At 42.4% G+C, this 26,348-nt stretch overlaps 1 protein-coding gene across 7 annotated transcripts in view; it reads left to right on the plus strand.

Annotated features, from left to right (window-relative positions):
- The window catches only part of mid2 (midline 2), a 136,586-nt gene that overhangs the window by 71,648 nt on the left and 38,590 nt on the right, over positions 1-26,348 (plus strand). For 6 of the 7 annotated variants that reach the window (XM_071457650.1, XM_071457649.1, XM_071457651.1 and 3 more), the window contains 2 exons: positions 20,104-20,169; positions 22,000-22,095. In XM_071457650.1, the coding sequence (XP_071313751.1) occupies positions 20,104-20,169; positions 22,000-22,095 (162 nt within the window). The remainder of the gene's footprint in view (positions 1-20,103; positions 20,170-21,999; positions 22,096-26,348) is intronic. The other variant, XM_071457652.1, reaches the window with a different exon arrangement.

Raw genomic sequence — 26,348 nt, forward strand, 5'->3', positions numbered from 1 at the left:
GACTGCTCACCATGTTAGAGATGAACCACCTCACCTGTCCTGACTGATTGGTCACATGAGTGGGTTTGTTTTCATACACTACACAGGTTGAGACAGTTGAGTGTTGGAGGGAAAACAAATCCATTTGCTGAATAGCTCAATATTTTTCTTGAAGAAAGTTAGATGAGAAGATTGCTCTCACATATGTAGCAGTGGCCAGCAGCTAGTTAACTTAGCATAAAGACAATTTTGTGGATTTTGTACTTCAGTGGTGCAGTTAAGTGGATTTTGTTAGCTTTGGACAGAGCCAGGTGAGCTGTTTCCAGTCATTAGAATATGCTAAGCTAACTGTCTGCTGGCTCCACCTTCAGAGTCGTCGTTAGACAAGAAAGCAAATAAATGCAAGTGAAACTGTTCTCTTCATAGTGAAAGACTGTTCAAGCTTCAATACCTGGAGCAGGATTTGCTGCCGGCTTAATAAACTCTAATCCATTATTATAGGTTAAGTTTTCACCTGCATCTGTTTGTTTGTTTGTTTGTCAGCAGAATTACACAAAAAGTACCAAACCGATTTACACCAAACGTAGTCTCATGGGTGGGACATGGGTCAGGGAGGAACGCACCAAACTTTGGTGCAGATCTGGTGAAGGAGGCAGATCCAGGAATTCTTTTATCCCTTTCCTCAATGTTGTGAGATTCTGTATTTTTCAGCATTTTCACCAATATTTCACTGTAGTGGAGGTATGAGCTCTGCGTGCAAATGCAAGTTAATTATTTTATTAATTTAGGTATATTTGCCTTTTAGTGACCATCAGGAAACATGGAAATGTCATCACATGACACAGAATCCAGATCAGTGAGTTGTGTTGTTTCCTGTTGGTCTGCGCTGTCCCCTGACACCTTGTGCCCACGTGTTTGAGTGGCAGTGTATGTGTCCGGGGTGAATCCACTTGCTCCCCAGCTCCTAAACAGCCCACAGTGGTCACTCATTGATGAACATAGATACCTGGGTTAAAATGAGAGGTGAAGAAGAAGAGAGAAACAGCAAAGACTAGTTGATGAAGAACCTGAACAAAGATGGAAAGAAACTGAGAACGAGTGATAAGTGGATCAGTTCACCAGGACAAGGAGTCTTCTTTCTCTTCTCTTCCATTACTGGCAGTTAATTTACTGACTTTCAGGCTCTTAAGTGTTTGAAGTGTGTGTGCTTTAGCATCAAGTGCTAATGAGCTGACATAGCAGCAAAGCCCATTGGGGGAGCAGCTGACATTTGTGACACTCAGACCAACACTCAACATAAGCAGCAGATAAACTTAAAGACTCTGGATATTCAACTCAGCGCGTCATATGTGCGGCAGTGGGATTTGTCATTGCTTATGTGTGTGTGTGTGTGTGTCTGTCTCCAGGGTCTTGACAGGTCTCACACATACTTGTACCAGATGATAGTCTGTTATGTACATGAGTAGAATGATGAAATATGCAAAACACCCCCCCCCCCCCCCCACCCCCGCCATTTACTTTCTTAACCCCCTCCCTCCCCATCTTCAACTTTCTCTCCATCTAAGCTCCTTAAGGCTCTGTCTAACTGCAATGTGTGCATCACGTCTGCTCCTGCTGCTGACTCCACTCCGACTGTATTTACCCCCCCCCACACACACACGCACACACATGCACACACACTCCTGCACACACACACACACACACACACACACACGCACACACAACCCCACACACACACACTTACACACACGCACACACACACACACACACACACGCATGCATGCACATGCACCCACACGCACGCACACGCAACACAACACAAATTCATGTGCATTTAATCACACCTGCACCCACAAACTCACTTTCTGAGTCTCTTCATACACACACTTACAGGACGATTCACAAACTCGAGTTCATCTCATCTAATCTGATTTTATGCCAAACACTGACAGTAATGGTTTTAAGAGGAAATTAAAAGGCTGCAATGTCAAGTACTCAGCCTCGCTGAATTCTTCTTGTGCTCCCCCCTCCCTCTGTCTCATACACTGACAACTTTCTTATTATTTTCCCTCATACACAGACTCCCACTCTCTCTGTCACTGTCCTCTCACACTGCCACCTTATTCCTGTGACTCTTACTGTTACTGTTTTGCAGGCAGGTACACAAACATCATCCTCACCTCCTGCTCTCTGTCAGTGTTCCTCTCTCGTCTCCCTCTCCCTCATTTGGCTCCTGGCCAGTGTGTCTGGTTTTAGGTAACCCCACCCCCCTCCGCCCTCAGTCTCCCACAAAGACACATACACTGCAGCATCATATGGCTGGTGAGAGGGGGGCTCCAGTGTGTTTGTTGTGTAGGAGGGTGATTGCCTTCAAATATGTGTGCAGTATTTACAGGTGTGTGTGTGTGCGTGCGTGCGTGCGTGCGTGCGTGCGGGTGCACGCGTGTCAAAGCAGATGCTATTAAGACTGACATGTGTGGAGTGATAGGGAGCTGTGTGAGAGTGTGATGTCAGGGGAAATCATGGCTGCAGAACAGTGTGAGATGGAGAACACTTAACCACCAAGAACGTAGTAGAAAGCTTTTAGTGTCTGTGTGCGTCCCACTCTGCCTACGTGCGTTAACGTGCCCATTAGGAAGTGTGCATGAATGTGTGTGTGTCTGAGCCAGAGTCCATACCTCACAACGCACACAAGCACGTCCTGTCGATGCATCATGCATGTGTTGTGAAAATATGTCATGCCACCGCATCATAAAATTTGGTGGGTCATGGAAAAAAAATCAAATCACTCCCAGCCACTGGTTCATGCATATGCACAATTTATGCTGAAAGAAAGTGGAAAGCTTTTAAGAGCTTCGGTGTCGGTGGTGATACAATACGATGCAGAAAGAGGGAGAGAAGCGACATTACTCATCTCTGACTTTTGTGTGTATGTTTGAGAGCGATGTACAAATTCATCCATTCCATTTATCCATTATCCATTGATGCCTCTCCTCACTTTTCTTCCATAAAATGAGAAAAGAGTTCACTTGTGTGGCCTGTTACTCACAGCGGAGGCGATACTGATATTCACTGCTATAGGACGCCACATGTGACCCACTGAAACAGATCAGCTGTAGTTTATTCTAGCAGCTCTGCTAAGGCCTCTATTTGCAGTGCTCTCAGTATCGTCCATCATCTGTAAAACATTCATGACTCAGGTCCAACAACAGCTGTCAGGAAAGTAATTGAACTGTATTTTTCTTCCACTTCATGATGAACTGATTTTAAATGTGTTCATTTAAAGGTCCAGTCTTTCCACATGTCCAATGTCTGTTTTTGGTCTGCAAGAATTTCCATCTTCAGTGTCACATGGAGTGAATATATATAATGTATAAAAATGATCCACTTGAAAAACCGTGTTCATCAGCACAAAGATTTAGGAGCATCAACCTCAGCCTGTCTTCTAAATCCATGCTGGTTGAAACCTGCTTGATTTTCCCTCCTGTCTTTTTTTTTCATCTGCTTTTTTGGCACCTCTCTTTTTTTGCCTTTTTGCGAGGCTTAAAACCTGAAGGAAACTTAAACTTGAAGGCTTGTGCTGTGTGTATTTTAGCGTAAAGCTGTGAGAAGCTGACAACATAGCAAAGCTTAGCTGAGCCTCTGACACATTTGGCACTCAAGGAAAATCATTTTAACTAAACAGCTGATAAATACAACTTTTGGATCTTTGTGGCATCGACCATACAAACACACACACATATATATAAATTTATAGTTAGAGTGCATTTACACATCCCAGATTGAGTTTTGTGTTTGTTGTGTCTATTTTGCTCCCTCTGTACACACAACACGGGGTGTCTTAATGCATGGCAGATCATAAACTCATTACTATTTATGTATTTCAGTCAGACGCCTGGCAGCAACACACCACAGCGTAAGAGGATTTACACATTAATCAACAGTGGAAAACTCATCTTGCTATGCTGATGTTATTTTCCACTGACTTCCAAGCATTTTGATTCCTTCCTTTCAGACATTGCCACATTATTTTCCTGCAATATCTGAGTAAGCACTTCTTGGTATTAATCTGCAACAATCTGCGGCCCAGATCACATTTGTATGAGGAGAAGGGAGGGGCGGTAAGGAAACTGATGACACATGCAGTCCATGAACGTTACTATAAGTTTTGATTTACGAATCACATTTCAGTCTCTGGGGAATTTGCAAGATTGTGAAGACTTGATGAGATCGACTCATTTTAATCGTACAAAAGCTTTTTCAGTCACAAGAGGAAATCACAGGTGCAGGATCTTCCAGAAGCTGTTTTGGTTTGTGTCTCAGGGAAGCGGACAAGGCAACAAAACATAACAGGAATATTTGTACTAAGTGTGGAATGTCTGTCAACATCCAACTTCTGAATTTCTTCAGCCCATACACACACATACACTGAAATATTCGTGCATACATGTGAATACACGTGAAGGCTGAAGACACTGAGGCGCGCTCTATTCTCTCTTTGTAATATGTTTTGGTGTTTGTGCACACACTTCCTTTCTGTGTGTGCTGTGTGCGTGATGAAGTCTGATCCTGTTGTGAGGCTGCCAGGCAGGAATAGTGCGTCGCCACTGGGAAGATGCTTAGGTTGAACTAATGACACCAGTGTGAGATGAACAGCACGTCTTCACTGGCCTGAGGACAACAGGGACCTCTGATTCATCCCCAAACTGAAAATAGCTCGGCGCTTATTATTCTCTGAGCTGCACCCAGGGAACAATAATCATGGTTAATAATAGTTTTCAGCATTGGATCATCTGTATTATATGAATGTTGAGGAGCAGTCTTATTGACCATCCAGCCATTTTAACTTCTACTACTATTTTTTAGTAACATTTTGTGCTGAGATTATTTTTGCCACAGTTCTAAAATTAAATCTGCTCTTCTTGACTTTTAAAGTGTTTTTGTGTTTGAAGTGTCCTTTAAAGCTGCTTTAATCATTATTTTGTATCAACATGGGTAAAACATTACACACAGTCTGATAGAAATAGTGGCAAACCCTTACGTCATTCTCACCTGAGTTTGCAGTTGCCTTAGGTCTGCTGAGCTTTTTTGCATCTTTCAGGTAATTATGATAAACTCATGGTACGCTACCTGCTCAGCACCCAGCAGCAGACATATAAGACTGGTGACTAGCTGCTCAACACAGAGGAGCATGAAGCCTCAAAAATAGGATTCAGAATGAATGATAATGTTGCTCCATGTCTGTTGGATGCCTAAATGTTGCCAGAGTAAGTTTAAGTTTAGGGTGGTAATATATCAGTGTTGTGTTTAAAGCATCAACTAATGCAGCTTTAGGATCTGGTCCCATTTGACACTAGCTGCCTCAACATAACGAGCTAAACCTGTGAAAGTGAGACTGGGACTGAAGAATTGAAACGTAACTCATTTGACTCGTTCATCTGTTGATGGGAGCCTGATATCGTGTTGTCAAATCTGGTTTGAAACTGTAAGGTTTCTGTTTTTCAGGGGTTTTACAGTCAAAGCAGGTACAGTGTAGACTGATAACTGGTGGCAAAACAAGCCTCATTTGCATCATTCCCTCTGGTCTTGGAAAGATTTGTGACTCAGAAATATGGCATTTTATTCAGTGATAATCACTTCCCATCATACATTTTCATTATGGAGTGCTTTTCATTTTTGGATAGCAGTGGCTCTGTCCACTTCAGCTTTGGCTCCAAGACAGCTGGTTTCCCTTTTAGCAGCTTCACTGTTGCAACTGCTTGAAATGTAAAACGCATCATTTCCCTTTCAGCCGAGAGCTGAAGAGCTCAATGTTTCTGGGTGTTTAGAGCAGCAAATGACCAAAACTGGATGAAGGCCATAATACACACAGATACTTTAGTTAGTGAGAAACCAATCTTGCCTAACATCATCTCATACACTGTGTTCAGTTTTTGCTTTCATGTCATTGGAGCTGCATTTCTTATCCTTCCACAAGGCTACAATTTTTCAACCAGCTTAGGTAAACCCATTACAGTGACGGAGAGAGCTGACTGCTCCGTGAAGGTCGGCCAGTCAGGAGTCAGTTGGCTCGGTTCAAAATCACAAGAGTTAGGAGAGAAACAAGGAGAGGAGTTCATCAAAAAGAGATAGTGACAAGTGATGAATTTCTTTGAAAAAGCTCCAGCTGTTTTCTTTGTTAACTGCTGATCTCTGCACAGACAGAATCTGAGTTTCTTCCAGTATGACAGCAACAGACAGTTGGATGGAAAGCTGAAGAACTGGTGGAGAAAGTGGTCAAGTTCTGCTATAGTTTAAAAAGCTCAGTCTGGGCTTTTAAAATTCAGATTTTAATGGGAATCCCTCATTAAAAAGATACATGTGGCCGGCCTGGTAGTCAAGTGGTTAGGGCGCGTACATGTTGAGCGCTAGACGCTCTTGGCAGGCAGTCACCGGTTCGACTCCCGACCGGTCCGACTCTTTCCTGCATGTCATTCCCCTCTCTCTACCCCCTTTCCTGTCAGTCTCCACTAAGCTATAATAAAGGCATAAAAAGCCCAAAAAAAAATTAAAAAAAAAAAAAAAAAGATACATGTGGACATTTATTGTTAGGTTGACCTGCTTTACCTACCATGACATTTATTGTTAGGTAGAACATTTATTGTTCACATGTTATTTAAAGTTTAGACATCACTCATTGGCTCTAACGTATCTCTATGACATGGATTATGGATTATTTGGATTGATTTGGATTATTTTTACATAATATCTTTTACATAATATCTGTTCCATGAACCTCCTGAAAGATAATGTGAGTAAGAGAAGCGTCTCCTCTGAGCATCTTGAGGGAGAGTTAAGACCTTGAGATGGATTACTAAATTGTTTTGGGAAGCTGGAGGAGAACGTCAGTCTCCCACAGTCTGAGACACAGCTGCCTTGGACAGAAATGTTCTTCAGTGCATTCCTTTCCCATGAATCTCTTACTTCCTGAAACATGCACTCCAGAAAAATTTACACACACACAGACACACAATCACGAGCATCAGTATCTAACACAGTCACGCTGGTAAATGTATGTAGGTTAGGAGGCAGACATGTGTTGCGAGAAAGTTGTGTGTGTATATCTGTAAATTAGAAAAGTTTGACACATGTGAGCTGTTGTGTATTTTCAGCAGCTCCACTTTTATTGCTTGTCATTAAGTATTAATTTAGGAAACGAGAAAAGTTGGAAAGTTTATTTTCTGACTCTTGCCAATTCTAATTACACATTTACCATAATTACTATGTTCCAAAAATGTCTATATTGGATCTGAACCAGAAAATAAAAGTCAATCAGTGTAGAAAATGCAACTATTGTTTTTGGCACCAAACACAAGATGACTGTGTATTTAGATTATACATTTAAAAAATAGTCTTTTCTTCCCTGGGTCCAGCAGCTCGAGGTTGTGGTTTTCTGCTGCATGAAGTCTAGACCACAAGCAAACTTGCGAGACATCAGAGTTGGAGGCTCAGTCCAAGATGTACAAGTTATGTAGGTTTACAAGACTTGGGAGCTGAGAGGAGAAGAGCAGCAGGACAATAAGACCAGGAGCAGACTTTGCAAACTGGAGCTACCTGGGAGCTTGTTCATTTCATGTGACAGAGAGATTGAAAACACAGGTCAGCGGCACTGTGCTCAGATCTCCCGCTCTTAAAGCCCATGCAGGGCACTGATGCATGCTTAATAGCACGCAGGGTTCCTTTTATGGGTTCTAAAAAGGGACACATCACCTATCCTCTGTGGCCATCGTAGTGGTGACAGCAGCAGCCAGCACCCTGTCCACTAAAGCTGCACAGTAAACGCACCACAGCCACGTGCACAGCTGAGGTCATGGAGACACTATCTGTATATTCATGTAGAGGTTATGGTGTAAAGATGGTTTTCTCATGTTGCTTAAACATGCACCAACACAAACACACACATACACACTCCTGAGATACAGATTCCAGGCTGTTGCTCAAAAAAAGTCTTTCTCTCTGTCAATGGACATTACATTTACTTTCTTAATTGACCTGTCACCTTAGTGTTGAAGAGCTAAATAAATGACAGAAACCTCACATGCAGTGAAAAACAGAGACACGAGACTTCTCTGTATTTGATAGCACTGGGTGTTTTCCAGGCAGCTCTGTACAAGCTCTTTAGAGATTTCCCTTCGTAATACTGCAGCTGCCACTGCTCGTAAAAGCCATCAAGCTAATGCCATTGCTTTTTTTTATTATTATTGAGTCCTTGATTGTCTTAAAACTCCACCTCAGTGAGGAGATATTATAGAGCAAAGACCTTGTGTGGTTCTATTTCTGCAGGTGTCTCCCTACTCTTAATTATGTATGATTTTACAATTCTGACAAAGTTCAGATTTGTGTCAAAATGTGTATTTCATGTCTTTATTGTGTATTTATTAAGTCTCCTGACCTTTTTGTTTGCATTTGTTGTGTAACACCTGCTGAAATCACACCAGCGTTTCTGTTCGCTAAGATGTAGATGTGGTAGATATAGATCACTTTTCAGTGTAAAAACCATCCAATTCTGGTTCACTGTTTGTACGGTGAACTTCATCCTCCCACTTCTGACCTCACTGACATCCCTGGATGTTTCTGTCCTGCTCAGGTTATGCAAAGGAAGTTCAGCTCCCCAGGGAGAAGCACAGAGAGGAATGTCTGTTTCTGATACTGACGCCAGAAAGCCAGCCACACAGGGCTGCAGGAACGCAGGGAATGTGTATTTCCTATATTCAGACGCTGTCCAGAGTGGTTCCCTGCACTATGACTCTGGTGTGTGGCCAAATCAGTAATGCAGAGTAGTGAAGCTGAAGCACAGCTAGGGTTGTGTGATTTTGCACTTGCGCTGTCATCCCTTAAGATTTTCCATTTCCATAATTCTGCTGGAGCTGGGACTCACAGCATGTGAATCCAAAGTGTTGTAACATGTCGCAGTCAGACTTGAAGCTCTACATCTGAAGATGTCAGAACCTTCATATGTTCAATGATGATCATATTTTTTCTTACATTTGCTCTCCTTGTTTCTCCTCACACTTCTAGTATTGCAGTTTTTGGGCATCCTGCCAGCAGCTGTCATGGTAACAGGTGTCATATATAGATGTTATGTAGCTGCCATCAGCACTAGAGTTACATGACCTCATCTATAAATACATGATAGTGACATGATTTACTGGCCTGCTTCCGGGGCACAGTCGGTCCAATTAGATATGGCAAAGTACGGTGGAGATAGAATAAATCACTTCGCCCACCTTGGAGGAAGCAAACCCATCTGTTAGTGTGGACACAGCCGCTTTGATAGTAATGGAGACACTCTGTCTTGTCACTCACCACTGCCGCTGTGTGTGAAAGTGTGACTGTGCCTTTTGTGTGTAAGTGTGTACGCATGTGTCTGATTTGTTGTGAGCACTTTGCCGGCTGCAGCCTGAGCAGATGAGAGTCCGGGTCTTTCTCTGTTCTACATCTGAATCCCTGCAGGGCCCAGTGGGGGGGTCAAACTGTGGTGGGCAAGATAAAACGCTTCAGGGTGGAAATCTCACTGTGACTCTCAGACGGGTCTCTGGATGGTATTATCTACTATCACATTCAATATTGCTGAAACAGCAGCAAACATAAAGCTGTGGTTTCCCTTTATAACTCCAGTTCTGCTGGTGTTTTTTTACTTGCACTTTATGTATTGCAAGTACATTTGAGACATTTATTCCATCAAGTATCTGTTCAATATGTTACAAGGCTATCAAGTCACACAGTTAACTGAAAGAAAAACTGGGCTTGTGCAAAAGAAAGGTTTTAATGTGAAAGGCAAGAAAATGAAGAAGTGTACTGATGGCAGACTGAGTTAAAACTGTGCTGAGGTCTGTCAAGAAAAGCACAAGTCTTAGAGAGGAAGTTTCTTTGGAGGTTAAATTGGAGACTGCAGTGAAAAAGTGGCCTTGGAATCACAGATGCTTTACGTCAGAGCCTTCTGTGCCTCCTTCTTCCCACAAATCATGAGTCAGTAATGATGGTTTTAAGTAAATGTGTGTATATTAGTGTGTTTACCCTCCTGCTGGTAACACCATGTCTCATATACTTGCAGAAACGAGGCGTTTGCTGCCTTTCAACCCTCACACACACAAAAACAAACAGCTAACTGTTCTGCTCATAACCTTATCACATTCCCACAGAACCAACCCCCCATCTCTGTAGTCCATGAGCTGAGTTGAACTTCTCTGGAGGTTTTGCTGGAAGCTGACAAGTGTAAAGCTTTTAGCTCGGAAAGTGTCAATCACACCAGATTATTGTTCCTGTTACGTGGCTGAAGGTTTAAAGAGATGACGTGTGCAGGAGCATCAGGCTCTGAGATGACAGACTCCAAACAGAGAGTAGATTCATTTGTAGAACCTCTATTATTATTGTTGTTGTTGTTGTTATTATCATCATCATCATCATCATCATCATCATTGCTGGTTGGGCTGCTGCCTGCAGTGGTAGCTGAAGCTGTTCTGTTACGTCTATTAAAGTTAAACTGACACAGCACTAAGTCTTTCAGACGGGGGCTTTATTGTCAGGGTCATTTAGTTTTTACAGTAGTAAAGGCAGAATGAAGAAGTGGAGGACAGGAAGATGAAGGTCAGGTTTGAGGAAGGAATGAGAGGGCGACAGCTGACATTGTAGAAAAGCGAGGATGAGAGATCAGAGGTGGCAGGTAAGAAAAAGCAAATGGTGGGGGTGGAGAAGAGACGGAGAAGCTGTACAGATTCTATGATGTCGACATTCAGGGCGACTCAGGATTTAAATGACAAGCCCTCGCTTCTACCTAATCTGCCTCCAGCAAACCCACAGGTGAGACTTCAGCTGACAACACACGGTTTCATTGGGAATAAAAAGATGAACTTCACATTGTATTTTCTTTCTTCATCTGCATTTTAAAATAATTTTCAGAGTGAAGATTGATTTGATCGTCCTGTCTTGAGAAACTTGGGGCTCAGGGCTCAGAACAGGCTCTGAGCAGTGGACAGTCATATCCTGAGATTCAGTCATGAGAAGCTGATGCAAAGTTATTCTTAAAAAGACTGTGTGGTTTGGAACAGTTAAACATTTTGTGAGATGTTCTTCAGTGAAAGTTGCATACATATTTTTATATTACATATTTATTGTGCAGACATGAGAGTGATTTTATCTTCTCATTTAACTCTTCTCAAAAAAAGCTAATTTTAAGCATATTTCCTAAAATGCCAAATTATTGCTCTAACAGCAGCAGGTCTGTACAAACAAACCGAAACAGTTGTACTCTTGAATTTTTCTGTTTTTGAGCTCAATATCTAGACGTAGTTTTTAATTGTGACTTTGTGTGAGATGCATTTATTCACCTATTTGATCAGTTATTACACAGTGTTTTGGAGAATTATAGGACATTTCTATGAGTGAAATGAGTCTTAAAAGAATAATAACAACAAATTCACTCTAATTAAACAAAATCATTTCTGTGTCCGTCCTGAGTTGCCTCTTCCAGGCGGCTTTGTCTTCGAAGGGGAAAACAGGTTTGATGTGTTTGTACCTGCTCGACCAGAAACTGCAGATCCAGTGTTTGTGAAGTGCGCTTGAATTTTCCACAAGCGTAAACGTGCTGCGGTCCATGTGTCGGAAGTGAGATTATCCAGTGTGTCACTTTGCCATGAGTAATATGGCAAAACACCGTCAAGGTCTCTGAAAGCTGTGGGGCCGCGATGAAAACTTCACAACTGTCATGTCAGTTATTCATTGCACTTTCACAGGCAAAGTCTGCACAGCTCCGAGTCTCTGTATCTTAAGGGAATAAAAACCCAACTGCCAACACCAGCTCAGTCTCAGTCTCCCTCAGTGACTTTCAGTAACTTTATTTTTTCCTTAGAAATAAAATCTAATAAGAGACCAACCAGAGATGTTCTAACAACTTGGTATATTCTGAGCTTTAATATATTTAAGTTCTGGTTTGCTAAAATATGTCAATGTCCCAAGTGAAATGGTCAACGTAGAGAGGGTGGGAGGGAAGTTATGTGAGAGGAAAATTATAATAAAACCCATTACAAGTTTCATCAGCAGAAAAGTGGACATTTGTCACCTCCAAACAAATGTGACGTCTCTGAATCTCTTTATCTCCTCCTCACTTTGGGTGGATGCCTTTTAGCTTAAAGGCTTAAAGCAGGTTTAGTGAGAACAACTTTTTGCATCAGCTAACCAGGCACCATTGACGACTGTGCTTCTCTCACTTCTGTGGTAACTTTTTGCACAGTGCTTGGTTTGGTTGAAATCAGACAGGATTATGTTACTTTATCAGAAGCACGTTCTGATTGTAGTTATTCAAGTAAGAGATGCAGGTGTGAGATTCATGCAGTTGATGTAGAACTGATGTGAAATTGCCTCTGAAAACACCTGAAGTGCCACCGAGCCAAAACCAACATGAGGTAGTTTAATGCTTGTGCCCAGATAACCTGTTTTGTCTCTTGACAAACATCTTCAGCAGCAGCCTCTTGCTTCTGTGTGTCAGCTACAGTTCTCATTATGCTGTTATATTTGTGAGAGTGAACGCAGCACGTCTCTGTGACCCCCTGTGGGTGTTGAGGACTTGGCTTGTAGCTCTTGCATTTGCACATCATCATTTCCATGACATCTGAATTCATCGTCAGCTTTTGGAGGATTCACATTCATCTAAATTAATGTCACAACTAGAGTTTAGCTGCTGGTTTGCATATTGTTTATTAATAAGTGCGCTCTGTTCTGTCCATCACACACTTCAAGTGATTTTGGTTCAAACAGAGTTTGTACAGTTCAACGTGTGTCTAAGAAACACAACACTCAGTAATAATTGTCCTTGGGATGAACTAAATCACACTATGAAGTCATTATTTTTATGTCCACACCTTGGGGGACAAAACTGGTGGAAATTCATAGCAGTACTTTGCTGGAAATATGTTGGTATTTTGTTGAACATTTTTCATTATAGCAGTGAGTCAGAGGGTTTTAGAGACGCAAGTGCCAAGCAATGGCCTCTGGGTTCCCATCAGTCGGATGACTCAGACCCAACACACTGCTCTCTCTGTTATTGCATTTTAGAAAATAAGACAAAATGAATAACCGTGTCGTATGAATATACCAACGAGCCGACAGCTGGATAATTGTATTACAGCCAATGAAGCGTGTGCGCGATCCCTGCCTGTCTGCGTGGCTCTCTCTGCTGTGAGGGGCTCTGTCTGGTTGACTCTTTCTGTACCTCCTGCCTGGTGCTTCCTGCAGTATAACTGAGCAGACATGTTGGCTAAATTCATTTGTGAATATGAAATCCATTTGCGATGGAAACCGATGAGGAGGAGAGGAGGACGGTGAGGCTCGTCATGCCACGGGCGCCACATGGAGCTGGTGCTGGGAGGTGAACGCAGAGGACAGGTGGTTAGTAATGAGCCACAGAAATCCTGCCTAATGAGGAGGGCCGTGTCCTCACTGTCACACATCACATCTTTCCAAAAATATTTACAGTACATGACTTAATGTATTTATTTATTTTTAGTGGTTCATTAATGTCTCAAAGTTTGCACCCTAAAAAAGTAGAGACAATGGAGGCTGAGGAAATATCATATTTGTGGGTTATTTGAGATTTTGGAAAGCAGTGCATGATTCTGTTGTATACTGTGGAGCCAGTTTGCCCGACACTGCAAAAATAACAAGCCAGCTTTTTGTAGATAATGTCATGGGAGCTGGACTGTTTCCTCTGTGAGGACGGTGCCAGGACTGTCAAATCAAGAAGAAAAAAAAAACATCCCCATTGGACTTTTCTATTTTACAGAGAGGTGAGGGGTAAAGTTCAGATACAAGACATTATCTGTGGAGGCAGCAGGGGGTCACTGCATTGCTGAAGGATACTTCATTGGAGATGCTTATTGATTGGAGAGATTGAACCTGGAGGATGAGGTCAGAGCAGCCTCCCTGTTGAGTTGGCCAGTCTGCTGCCAATCAAAGTCCACATTTTAAGATGTGAAACAGACCGGTGTGACCTCTTTAAAAGAATTCTCAACATTTTAGAAATTCACTTATTATTCTTATCTCGAGTTAGGAGGGAAGATCAATATCAGTCTCATATCTGTGCATTTAATAGTAGTGGTATCTCTTCTTCTTCTTCTTATCATGTGTTGTGAGTACATCTGTCACTTTGTCCTGCCACAAAACCACCACTGTGATATCAGGACCACTGAGGTGTGGCCTTTGAATATGGATGCAGATATGCACACTATCTGCAGGGCTCTGGCCCATTGTTTGGACAGTTATCTGTGGGTAGCAGCATACCAAACATAATCAACCAAACCAAGCACAGACATGCAAGGTGCATCCTGAGCATTTGTTTGTTATAATATTCATTTTTCCTGTATCTCACAATCTCAGCCCCTTTCAGTGTTGCTGGCCCTGGCCGTCTACATCAGATTGTGCATCGAGCTTATCATAGACAATTCAGTTATAACTGGACTTTGTTACCATCAATATTCCACCTTAACTATAAAGTACCTTAAATATTGATGTTTTATTCAGAACCCAGAATCAAAGCTCTGCTCCATCCTCTATCTCCATGAAGCATCCAGGCTGAGTCGCAGTGACGATAACGTCTTTAGTCAGGAGCCACAGTGGTTGGCTGCAGCTCGAGTCTTGAGGACAGAAATATTCCTTATCTAGCCCCCAGCTAGCAGCACCAGCCTAACGATATCATCTGCTGTGGATCAGGTTGGACGCGGATAACAAGGATTTGTCGTGAGCTGCACAGCTCAGATGATGAGACTGTTCTGATTCACTTCTACCTGCTGATTTATTCTAAACTGTAGGCTCTGGTGTCTGTAGGATGGATTGTTCACTCAATGAACAGATGAGGAATGTACACACACACACACACGCACTGAGCTCAGACAAGAACAGGAACAGCTTCAAACAGACAGAGATGAGTCAGATTTCGATTTAGACTTTGACTTGACTTTTAAAGTCAAGTCATTACATGTCTGACGAGTCAGTGATGTATGTTGTCAGTTCCATTTTCAATCATGATCCACTAGTACAGGTACACACCATCTCTGGCGCCAATGTATCACTTCATTTATATCATCACTTAGTTCAAATACTTCTGAGAATTTTACTCATGAGTTGAGCAGATTAACTCTTATTTGTCGTGTTCTTTTCAGAACCAGTGATAAAACTCTGGTTGAATTCTTCACAAGATCACAAAATGCTTATTAACAGGGTCTACACGCTCACAGTCAATTATAGCTTTACAGTCCTACATCTTTAGTGGAGGCCTTTCTCTCTGAGTTCCTTGTGCTTCAGTAACATAGGAACTTTAGTTTTTAGTTTTGTCCGTTGCTACTGTAGTTTGCATTGTGTGAACTTACATAGTGGCTGTTGTTAACAAGTGACTGACAGCTAATTATGTGGTATCCTAGGAGCAGCGAAACACCTATAGCACCTGGTGAGCTCGGCCCAGAGTGTGTTTAAAAGAAAACAGCTCTCCAGCTCTGAAGCTCAGCCTCATTCATCAGTTCCTAGGATTAATATATCCAAACTAATGATTTTGCTACCCCATATTAATATAAACAGAAGTGACATTTGCTGTAAATTGATTTGTTTGTTTCAAGAACTCTATTTCCTTGGTCCTAATCTTGTTCATTGGCCTGGTCTGTCTCCTGCTCATTGAAAGATATACTCGTTAATACGCAGCACAATTAGTGTATCACTGTTCAAAAAAGAGAAAAGAAATGTGGCCCTTTCTCTTAAGCAGAGATATTGATCATACTAAACACCAGCCAAGATACTCATATATGTGTTATTTTCTTTTCTCACTATCAATCCATGAAACTGAATTGCACTGTTCCAACAAAAATCCAGTGTAGGCCGATTGAAATGAAACATAAAGCTCCTTTAAGCCCATTCAGCCATATCACTGTTTTCTGCTAACCCCACTTCATCTCAGCCCAGCCCCCTGTAATCCACAGCTTTAAACTCCCATCTCTTTACATTTAAAGATCACACCAGTCTCAGCCTGTAATCTGATATGAAATTATCTAATAAAGGGCTCTAGCAGGTTGGGAAACTGTTGGGGATATGGCTTTGCTTCATGAGGCACCTGTTCCTGTGTTTGCTTTTTCTTTTTCATTCTTATTCTATCTGAGCTTTTTTCTTGGTTTTAGTAGTCACGGGCCGTTCAGTCCCCCTGCCCCAAACAAATAACTGGGAAGCTAAGGGCACACACAGGCCCATGGGATATCTGAGAGCCTTAGAAAAAAAAAAAAAAAAACATCAGATGCCAGCCTGTGTCTGGCCTCCTCACCACTGTTCAGTAGTCAGGACGACTCATTATTCCTTTTCAAACCTCCAGAGAAATTTCTTCATCCTAATCCCCCCATGTGGCTAAAAAGTTGAATTACTATTAGATTTGTGTCTGGTTAAGATGTTTGGTTTTTTTTCTATAACAAGTCCTGAGGAAAAAGGCTGTTGGGATTCAGAGGTGGGCTGGGGCAGTAGCCTCTCCCTTCCACACCCTTCCCAGGTTTCCCTCCTCTGCTGTTTCCAAGCAACTTTCCTGAAGTTCCCCCCAGAAGACTGATAATGAAAGTGAGCATCTTCTTTTGCTTCCATTTATTCTTGTACTCCAGCTGTCCTGAGATCCTTTGAAAGTTCAAACTTTTGCTTATTGCTTGAAGGTCACAGGAGTTGACTGGCGTAGCATCTTATTCAGAGCTGCGCAGTCACACCAGGAGAGTTAATATCCTACATTTCCTCTGAAACGTGATTTTTATTGATTTTACTTTAATGTTGAGTTGGTAACAGGGGAACAGTCCTGCCATGAATGACCCAGTTCAATCCACAAGTAAAGAGCCAAAATGCATCAACAGACTCTTTTCAGTAGTGAGATACAGACCTGCTAACATTTTAGCAAAGTTTTAAGCATCCCTGTTCGGCTCATTAATTGGGTGCCAGCCAGCGGGTTATGAGACAAGCGTGATTCCTCGTTTGTTATCCTCCTCCACAATATGTTGGTCTCAAGAGTTCTGCCCTATGGAATATTATCCTCAGACAAAAACTCTGTTTCCCAGAGGGCTTGTGTTACTGACACGTCCATGCTCTGAAAGCCTCTTGTTAACAACAGCTGTAAAGTGAGCTTGTTCTGTTCTGTTGCTTTTTCTCAAGTTTAATCTCTCCCTCTTTCTCTTGCCTTCATTTCAGTCTCATTGTTTCTCTTGTGCATGGGGGAGGATCCTGAATTAATCAAAAGCAAAAGACTTTGAAGTTGGATACTTAGCCTCAGGGCATTCTGCTCCATTTTTGTTGTGGCAGCGGTTGCATTTTTTGTTGTTACGTTGTCGTATGGACCCAGAGATTCAGCCATTGGACGATGTCATCTCGTTAGGCAAGCGATGCAGTGCAGCATGAAACCTTTTTTTAAATTTTTTCCCCCAAAGCCAAGCACGTCTTAATATTTAGGAGACATTCCTCTCCTGCTTGATATGTGGGATTTCATAACACGTTTCCTCCTCTCCTGCTGTCTCTCTTTGTGATTACATTCTTGAACTTGAACTTGACCTCAGGTAAAACTCATTGAATGTTCCTTTAGCAAAATAAGAACAAGCTCAACCACAAGCAAGTCACACATTACACTGTAACTGGATTACTGTAATATGATTTCCCAAACTGCCAACTGTAATTTCCTGACATTTACTGTCACTGTCGCCATGAAAGAGAAAAGTTGACCCTTCTGCAGAAATGAGTCGTTGGCTTGTTGCATTGTGATCTTGTAAACACAAATGATTTCATTTCTTTTTTGGTACTTTGTGATGTAATTCTGTGCAATGTGTGGTTCAGTTGCAGACTCTGTGAGCAGCGTTGACAGGAGATTGAACTGTGACAGCAGTCTTAAACTTGAGTGTGTTCAGTAAACCCTTCATCATGCGTGGTCCCTCTCTCCAGTCTCACTAAATATGAAAAATAGAAGGGACCTGTCCTTTTTTGTCTCAGAGAGAAACAGGGTCATCATCTGTAAAGGAATGAGACCCAGGAGCCCCTCGACACAATGAAGTGAATATGAGGAGGTGGTGATCTAACCCAGGATGATGGGCTGTCAGCAGCTGCAGTTGTAACTGTGCCAAGATGGACAGAATAAGGTCTGAAGTAGCGAGACAGAGCAAGGGAGGAGACAGAGAGTCAAAGTCAGAGGGAGAGGAGACGTAGTGTAGAAAGCAGGAAGAGGTAGAGAATGACAGAGAGACAGATACCAAGGGAAAGAGAGGAATCCGAGGGCCGGCCAGACCGGAGCTGCTCTGCCAAGCTTCCCTTCTCAGCACGGGACTCGTGCCTATTTCCATCCCATCAACCCCCTCCATCTCTGTCACACTCTCCCCTCACTCTCAGGACAAGCCACATCCAAAGCTGAATCAGTGGCTGACTGATATTACCTTATGCTAATAACCCTGCCTACCCCATCATGTGCCTCAAGCAACTGAAATTCAATTCGTCACTCATTTCTGCTCAGCTTTTATTTCCTCCTCCCTCCATTCTGGAACACCCTCCTCTGAGTTCCCATCTCTTATTCTATCCTTCTTTCACTCCTCCATTTAGCTCCATCTCTTGCCTCTGTCTGTCTCTCTCTGTAATTGTCCTTTTGTATTTATCTCCTTGAATTCCCGCTGTCCATGCCAGTGAACTTATAGGTGGACCTGTCAATAAATTCAGAAAATGGAGCACGAGAATGATGGCTGAGGTAACGCCATGGTTACTGGTAGAAATGAGAAGGTTAAACTTTAAACAAAAGTGTGAACTAAGTGAAGATTTATGCATCACTAGAGACACTCAAGCTAGTTATAAAACATTTTTACACCCAGATGAAACAACTGCATAGATAATAAGCTAACTGACAAAGCTAACGCTAGCTTGCTAATACATGACAACTTCAGACTAAAGAGTGATACTGTATATATGCTATATGACATATATTTGTATATTACTAAAATATGAGTATTGATATATTTGACCCCAAACATCATGACATCGGTTAGGTTACACTGCAGCACTGAAGGACAAGTATTTATCAGTTCATTTACAAATGAAACAAAGGAATAAAGCAGAGCTACGAGGGATCAGAGGATAAGTTAAATGTATCACCTGATTCCCTGGTTTAAAAAGACCTGATGTCTTTTCATGTTCCACGTAGCTGCCAGAGCTGCTCTGATAATAATTCTGACTGCATAAGCCTTCATATCATATTATAAAGATGTTTTCCAGGTTTGGGTTGACATTTAATTTGGCCACCTCCTACATGTCACCACCCAGCCACACTTGCTTCCAGTCCAGGTTCCCCTCTGCTCCTCTCTGAGAGCTTCTAGCCGTAGTCGCTCGTAGAACAGACACACAGTCAGAGGTTTAGTGTCAGTGGTTTAGACGTCATCTTCACGCTCAGAGATAAATGTCTCTGATGATATGAAAGTTTATTTGTGTCGTAAAGGTTTATATGCAGATTCACCTACTGGGTAACACACACAGACACACACAGACACACACACATACATATGTGCATGTATGTGGAGGACAGAGGAGTTTGTTTCACTGCAGTCTCATGGGAGACAGCTGTGTTCTGATGTATTCATCTTCTTCATCTCCAGCTTGCTAATTAATGACCCATCTGTCCCCTCTCACTGATGTTCCCCTTCAAACTCCCGCACACACACACACACACACACACACACACAGACACACAGACACACACACACACACACACACACACACACACATACACACAGACACACACACACACACACACACACACACACACACATACACACAGACACACAGACACACACACACACACACACACACACACACACACACAGACAGGGCTGTGACACACAACAACCAAATGCTGGTAGCAGTGATGTAACTCCAGGGAGCCACACAGTCCCGTCTGCGTTCACGACCATGAATGAGACCACGAGAGTTTGTGGCAACTTTATCAGGGAGGAATTCTCCTCTGCAGTTGCTGAGAGTTTAGGGGGCAGACGTTGTGCGATCAGGCTTGTCTGTGTGTGTGTTTATGTGTGCACTTATGTGGGTGTATGTGTGTGTTCGTAGGCTTATCAGGTGAGCCCGGGCAGAGTGTCAGATGCGGTTATGGAGGCTTCAAAGACAAGCGCTGCGGTGAGTTCCCTGGCTGCCTTTTACCAAATCCCCCACTCCACCTCCCCACCCTCTCCTTCCCCCCTCCTCCCCCATCCCTGCTGCTGGGACGCAGAGAGGCACACAGGCACACAGGTAGACACCTGGATGGATAAGGGAGGGATGCACGGATGGAGATAAGCAGGCAGATAAAAATTAAGTGGGTACAAAGTCAAAGAGATAAGAGGCCGACAGAGTGAATCAGGCTGAGTGACAGGCAGAGGAGACAGTGGACAGACAGACACAGATGTACAGTCAGACAGTCAGGGTCGTGGCCAGGTGCTTGTGCTGCCCACCTCCCTTTCACTTGCATGAGTAGAGCTACTTCAAACACCCGCCGTTCGTCTGCTGCTTTGTTCTGACGTTCTCTTTGCAGCTGTGGTTGTTGTTGTTGTTTTGATGCCCATCGTCGCCGTCGCCGCCATTGTTGATTTGCTTCCTTTGAACAGCAGTTCTATTTCTGGCTCACTGTTTGCTTGTTTCCATTTTCATCTTGTTGTCTTTTGTACTGTATATGTGTTGAGTTTATTTATGTGCAGGTCTTTTTTTGCTTTTGACAAACAGTTGAGGGATAGAAACTGAGTGTTTGAGCATTAAAACTGCAGGTAGAGGTCGATCGGTTGTTTATATGGTTGTATTGTGGCTTTAAACTAAAGTCAGGTAGTGAAATTATTATATTATAGACCATATGCTATCCAAAAAAACTGCTATAGAGGCAAATTAAAAAGCATCAGTTACACTATGACTTTAACTGGTTTTCTTTCTGAACGTACAGTGTATATTATTCTAAAAGCTGATTTCAAGGTATTGATGAGTCACTGTACGCCTGATATTTACTGTGGCATAAAAATACTGTCGAAATTATTTTAAGATTAGGATCAAAAAGGATTTTTTTGAAAAACAGTGATGTGCTTTGTTTAAACAGATAGTGAGACTTTTTCATTCCTTATTATTACTGTTGAATTCGTAACGTTGATGTTCAAAAAGTCTCCTTTTGTATTTCAACATGTCAGCAAAATAATATGGGCCAATTTTTTGCGCATTGTTTCGTGAGCACTGGTAGAAATTCTCCATCCTTCACCTGCACTGTTTTTACCTGGAATATTTCCACCTATTCTGTCTCACAGGTTTTCATAGCATTGGACCTGTTTACTAAACCACTTTAAATGACTGGTTGCCAAAAAACAAGAGCAGTTGTGCATTTGTAAAGAGATTTTTTTTTTTTTTTTTTTTTTCATGGATTTCATGTGTTGTGAAGTTACCCTCAGGCAAGAAGACGTAGAGCATCAATACGTGACTGTACTGTAATGAAAAGACCTTCATTAGTAAGAACCTGTGTATCTGTTTGCTCCTTTTAATGTCATGAAATGTATCAGTGTAGTGATAATGGTTAGTATATAACTGTACTGCAGTTTTAACAGTATAATTGAAAGAACTTACAGAATGATGGGCCTGTCAACAGGATGTTTGTGAACTCGTACGTATTGGGTATCAGGTTGGGCAGTAATACGACTGAAGACATGATCTCAAACCAAAAGCATCATTCATGTCAAAAAGTAAAGACTCGATCAAAATCCCTCTGTCAGACTCATGTAACTGAGAACAATTGTAAATTAAGAAATTCTGATAATATAGCATCAAGTGCCTGTAGTATGTTTAAAATCTCAACCCACTCTGATGGATGTGGTGTTGACGCATCCATAACATAACCTGTCCTGCTCATGCTCAATCTGACGACTGCTGATGTTATTTTTTTGTCTCCTCCTTTTCTCCTCAACTCTGCTCCTTCCTCCTCCTCCTCCCTCCAAACAGCAAACCCTGGAGAACAATCTGACCAACCTGGTGAAGAGGAACAGTGAGCTTGAAAACCAAATGGCAAAATTGATCCAGATCTGCCAACAGGTCGAGGTATGCATCATGTTTCTATGTTTGTGTCTGTAGTTGTTCACACAAGGTTCAAGCAGTCACAGTTAACTGTTAGTAAAATTATGTAGAAGTGATGCTGGTTTGTTTGATGATCAGGGGAAACCAGCTGGGGGGAAAGACAGTCACTTGATGTAACTGAGCTCCACTGCCACACCACTGAAGCTGCCCTGGATTGTAGTCCCTCATCCTGCACCACCCAGGGTTTCACTCTTTGGTTCCTGGCTCATGAATAACTCACCACAAGGGTTAAGGCCTTAGTCTGGATGAATTCTCTCTCTCTCAGAAACACCATTAACTCCCAGGCCTGTCACCGTTATCCACTGTATACAGTTTACTGCCTTTGCTCTCACCTCATGTAACACTGTGGACGACTTCTGATTGAGGAAGCTCAGTGGTACAAATTTTTCCTTTTCATTTTTTCTGCCTTTTTCGTGACCTCTCTCTCCTCTTGGACCATGGTTGTGGTTGTGCTACAGTAAAATCAGCTTCAGTTCCCTTCACAGCTACTGATTAATGTTGATTTGTCTCAACATTCAAAGTGAACTTCAGTTCCTTACCAGGTTTATAAAGGATGAGCGTAGAAATGTTTTTTACAGATTTTTACTTGGAAGCCAAAGACAAAAGAAACAACCTGCGAAGTGTCAATTTACAACCCCCTCCCAACCACAAGAACTAGAAACCGCAATCACAGAGTTATGATGAAGGCAGAGTAAAATACCTGGTTGTATTAATAACCAGGCAGTTTTTTTTACTTACTGATCTAGTGGAAATGATGCCAACTGAATGTTTTGAACCTTCTCAAGTGCCAGAGCTCCCTCCATACTCGGACTCATTTGAACTCTTCTTTTCTTGGATAAAGCTTCCTCCATCAGCCAGTTCAGCTTCCTGGGGAAAACAAGACCACTGTCCTGTTTCTGTTTTGGTTGCACAGAGTCCGATTCCTGTGTGACGTAAATCAAGCCTCCGCAGAATTTCATGCCTGGTGGCAGAAAGGATTGGATAGCAGGGCTTATAGGGAAGCAGTCTAAACACAGATGGTGTCATTGTGCGAAAGCCATTACATTATGTAATCAGCATTTCCTTTATAATGATAAGTTAGAACAAACTTTAATGCTGTTGTCACTTTAAGAGAGAGCAGACACATTTACACCAGACTTCTCCTCACAGTTGGCTCTTTATCATCACAGATTCACAATCAGTGAAGTGACTGATGTAATACAAAGCAGCGAAAATGAAACCACCAGGTCTCAGTGACCTCTTGTACTTGGCTGTTGGTAGCTCTCCAGACAATCTGATTCAAACCATGACTCAAGAACAAAGAATGAGCTGGAGTAGCTCTCAGCAACCATCCACTCTCAAACTGTTTAAAGGGGTAGTTATGTAATTCAGACAACTTCAAACAGTGGAATGGCCACTTTGCTGTGGGCAAAGATACAAGCAAAAGCTCTTGTGAAATACTCCCTACTTTCAAGGTGCTAATAACTTAATTTGGTGCTTTTAATGTGTCATAAGTTCAGATTTTGTCCGAACTTTGCTTTTTCATGCATCTCACTGTGTTCAGTATTATTCTTCGGATGAATTACTGTTGCAACACTCCACAGTTTAATTCCCACCCCATAGAAGAAATGTATGCTCCACAGTCATAACCAATGCGATTATCTGTCAAATGACATATATCTTCAAAGTGAAACTTTATTTGACTTGACACAAGCTAGTGATGTTTCACAGCTCAGCCGGTTCAGTTCAGTGACAACCTTGGAGAAGTGTTTGCTCTCTGGTGTCCCTGTATGAACCCAGACCTGGCTGCAGAAAATTACACCTCAGACAGTCTTGTCACTGTTGACCTCTTGGGCTCGTGCTGAGATTTAATGGAGGTGCTGTGTGAAGCCAGCTTGAGAGCACTAACGCTTAACCATCGGGTGTTGTCTGCGCTGCATCACTAACACCTGCACGTTCAAACACACACAAGCACATACTTTCTGTCTTAACACACACACTCTTAATAAACACAACACAATTTGACATTAATGGCTGCAAAGGACAAATGCACTTTGGTGCCACCATCACTCTGCGCTCAGTTCATTTCTTATTAGCCGAGCCTGACTCCATTTTCTCCGAGTCACGCTGAGGTCCATGAAATACAAGTCATGCAGCTGCTCACCCAATCAAAATTAAATGATCACTGTGTGATTCATTCAATACAGACAAAGTGTTCATGTGAATACCAATGTTGCACCAACAACAACAACAGAGTCTCATCACTTATTCATCAAAAAGAAATGAGGAGCAATAGCATGGAGGGGAACATGCTCCGCTAACTCTTAAGCAAATTATTAAAAGAAACTATATGTTTCCCTGCTCTGTGTCTTTCCTGTGCGATGCCAACAGACTGGTTTAATTCTGGACAGAGGAATGAGAGAGTGTAATGTTTCTGGGTGAGTTCACATTAATGTTCAGTGGCTCTTTATGGGGGAGAGCTGAGAGGAGGACAAATGAGGAGAGGAAGATGGAGAAAGATGGAAATGTTAAGAAAGTAGAGGAGGAGGTGAGCAGCAAAGGAAAAAGGAAAAGGAAGGAGGAAGATAAAAGGAAGAGAAAGGGCAGGGTTGAGAGGGCAAGAAGAGGAATTTAAAAAAAAGAGAGATTTGGTGAGAGCGAGAGAGGTGTGTGCAGAGTAGGAAATCTCTGAAGGGCTTTGAGCGTGACCTGGATTCCTCTCCTCTTTGTTTGCATCATACTGTATTGGTGCCAAAGATATGATCAAACACTGTGTGAATCAGCTTCCTTTGTGTCAGCACAGCGATGCAGCTCTGCTCTCCTGGGGTTCTCTCCGGGGCGTCGACTTGAAGACATGTACGATGTTTCTTTCTTGGGAGGTCTCTCTCCTTATCACAATATTTGGAGCAGGTTGTTAAATCTGTTCAGAGTAATGTTGGGGATTCTTGAGGACGTTGAGTGAATGGCACCGTTCTGGATCATCTGCAGTGGTTGTTGTTGAGCTGAAACACTCAGCTGACTGGATGTTAATGGGCAGCAGAGAAGAAAAAACATACAGAGGCTGTTTAGTGAAGAGCATTTCCCCGCTTGAACAGCCAAAGAGAAAGCTGAGATGATAATCATCGTCATGCAGACACGTTCCCTCTCCATCACAAATATGTTTAAACTGTTTTAACATGTTAACATCACTTGTGCTGAGTTGATGTAATATTTGGCACATCAGTCATTTCCCACAATTCCTTCCTTTGCCGTCTCACAACAGTCAGTCACCTTCTGTCGTGTACATACGTCACCAGATCCCCAGCTTTGTAAAGTTTAATAGTCTCGGTTTCACTCCAGCCACCATTTTGTAGCAGCAGAAGCTTCCCCCTCTTCTTCAAATGGACATATCAGAGGATGCACACTGACTTTCTCTCTTGCCACTGTACAAGTTTTCAGTAGATTTCCATTTCATTCCCAGGGCGTCTCCTCTTTCATATTAAATAATATCTCCTTAAAGGCGAGTGAAGCTCTGGATTCTGTGTTCAGCGTCTCTCTCCTCTGAATTCATCCTGCAGCTCGACAGTTGATCAAATCCTCTGTCTGTCTCAGTCCTGTAACTGTGCTCGCTCCAGTGATAGTTCAGTTAAAACCTCCTGAAACATGTGTAGTGATGAGGTGTATTCGCTAGCGGCTCTCCCTAATCAGGCGTAGCTCACCTGTGTCAGGTAGGGAACACATCCTCCTCACAGCTTCGAGGAAGCAGTCGAAGCAGCAGCCGCCCCTGCAATTGTGTTACCATCTGGAGGGAAACTAAATTAGCTCACTGTTAAGGTTTTGTGTGTGTGTGTGTGTGTGTGTGTGTACACTTGTACTTGCTACATAGTAAGGACCAAAAAAAGTATTTTACCAACAGAGTGAGGACATTTTGGGAAAGTGAGGACATTTTGGCCGGTCCTCACTTTTTGAGACACCTTCAAATCACATGTTGAGGGTTAAGACTTGGTTTCAGAGTTATGGTTAGAATTAGGTTTAGGTTAAGGTCAGGGTCAGGGTCAGGGTTAGGCACTCAGTTGTGATGGTTAAGGTTAGGGTAAGGGGCTAGGGAATGCATTATGTCAATGAGTGTCCTCACAAAGATAGAAGTACAAGTATGTGTGTGTGTGTGTGTGTGTGTGTGTGTGTGTGTGTGTGTGTGTGTGTGTGTGTGTGTGTGTGTGTGTGTGTTAGGACTGATGAAAGGAGAAAGAATCACATTG

Source organism: Trachinotus anak, unplaced genomic scaffold, assembly GCF_046630095.1.
Source record: "Trachinotus anak isolate AG129_WGS33_773 ecotype Australia unplaced genomic scaffold, CSIRO_AGI_Tana_v1 ptg000021l, whole genome shotgun sequence".
Lineage (NCBI taxonomy): Eukaryota > Metazoa > Chordata > Actinopteri > Carangiformes > Carangidae > Trachinotus > Trachinotus anak.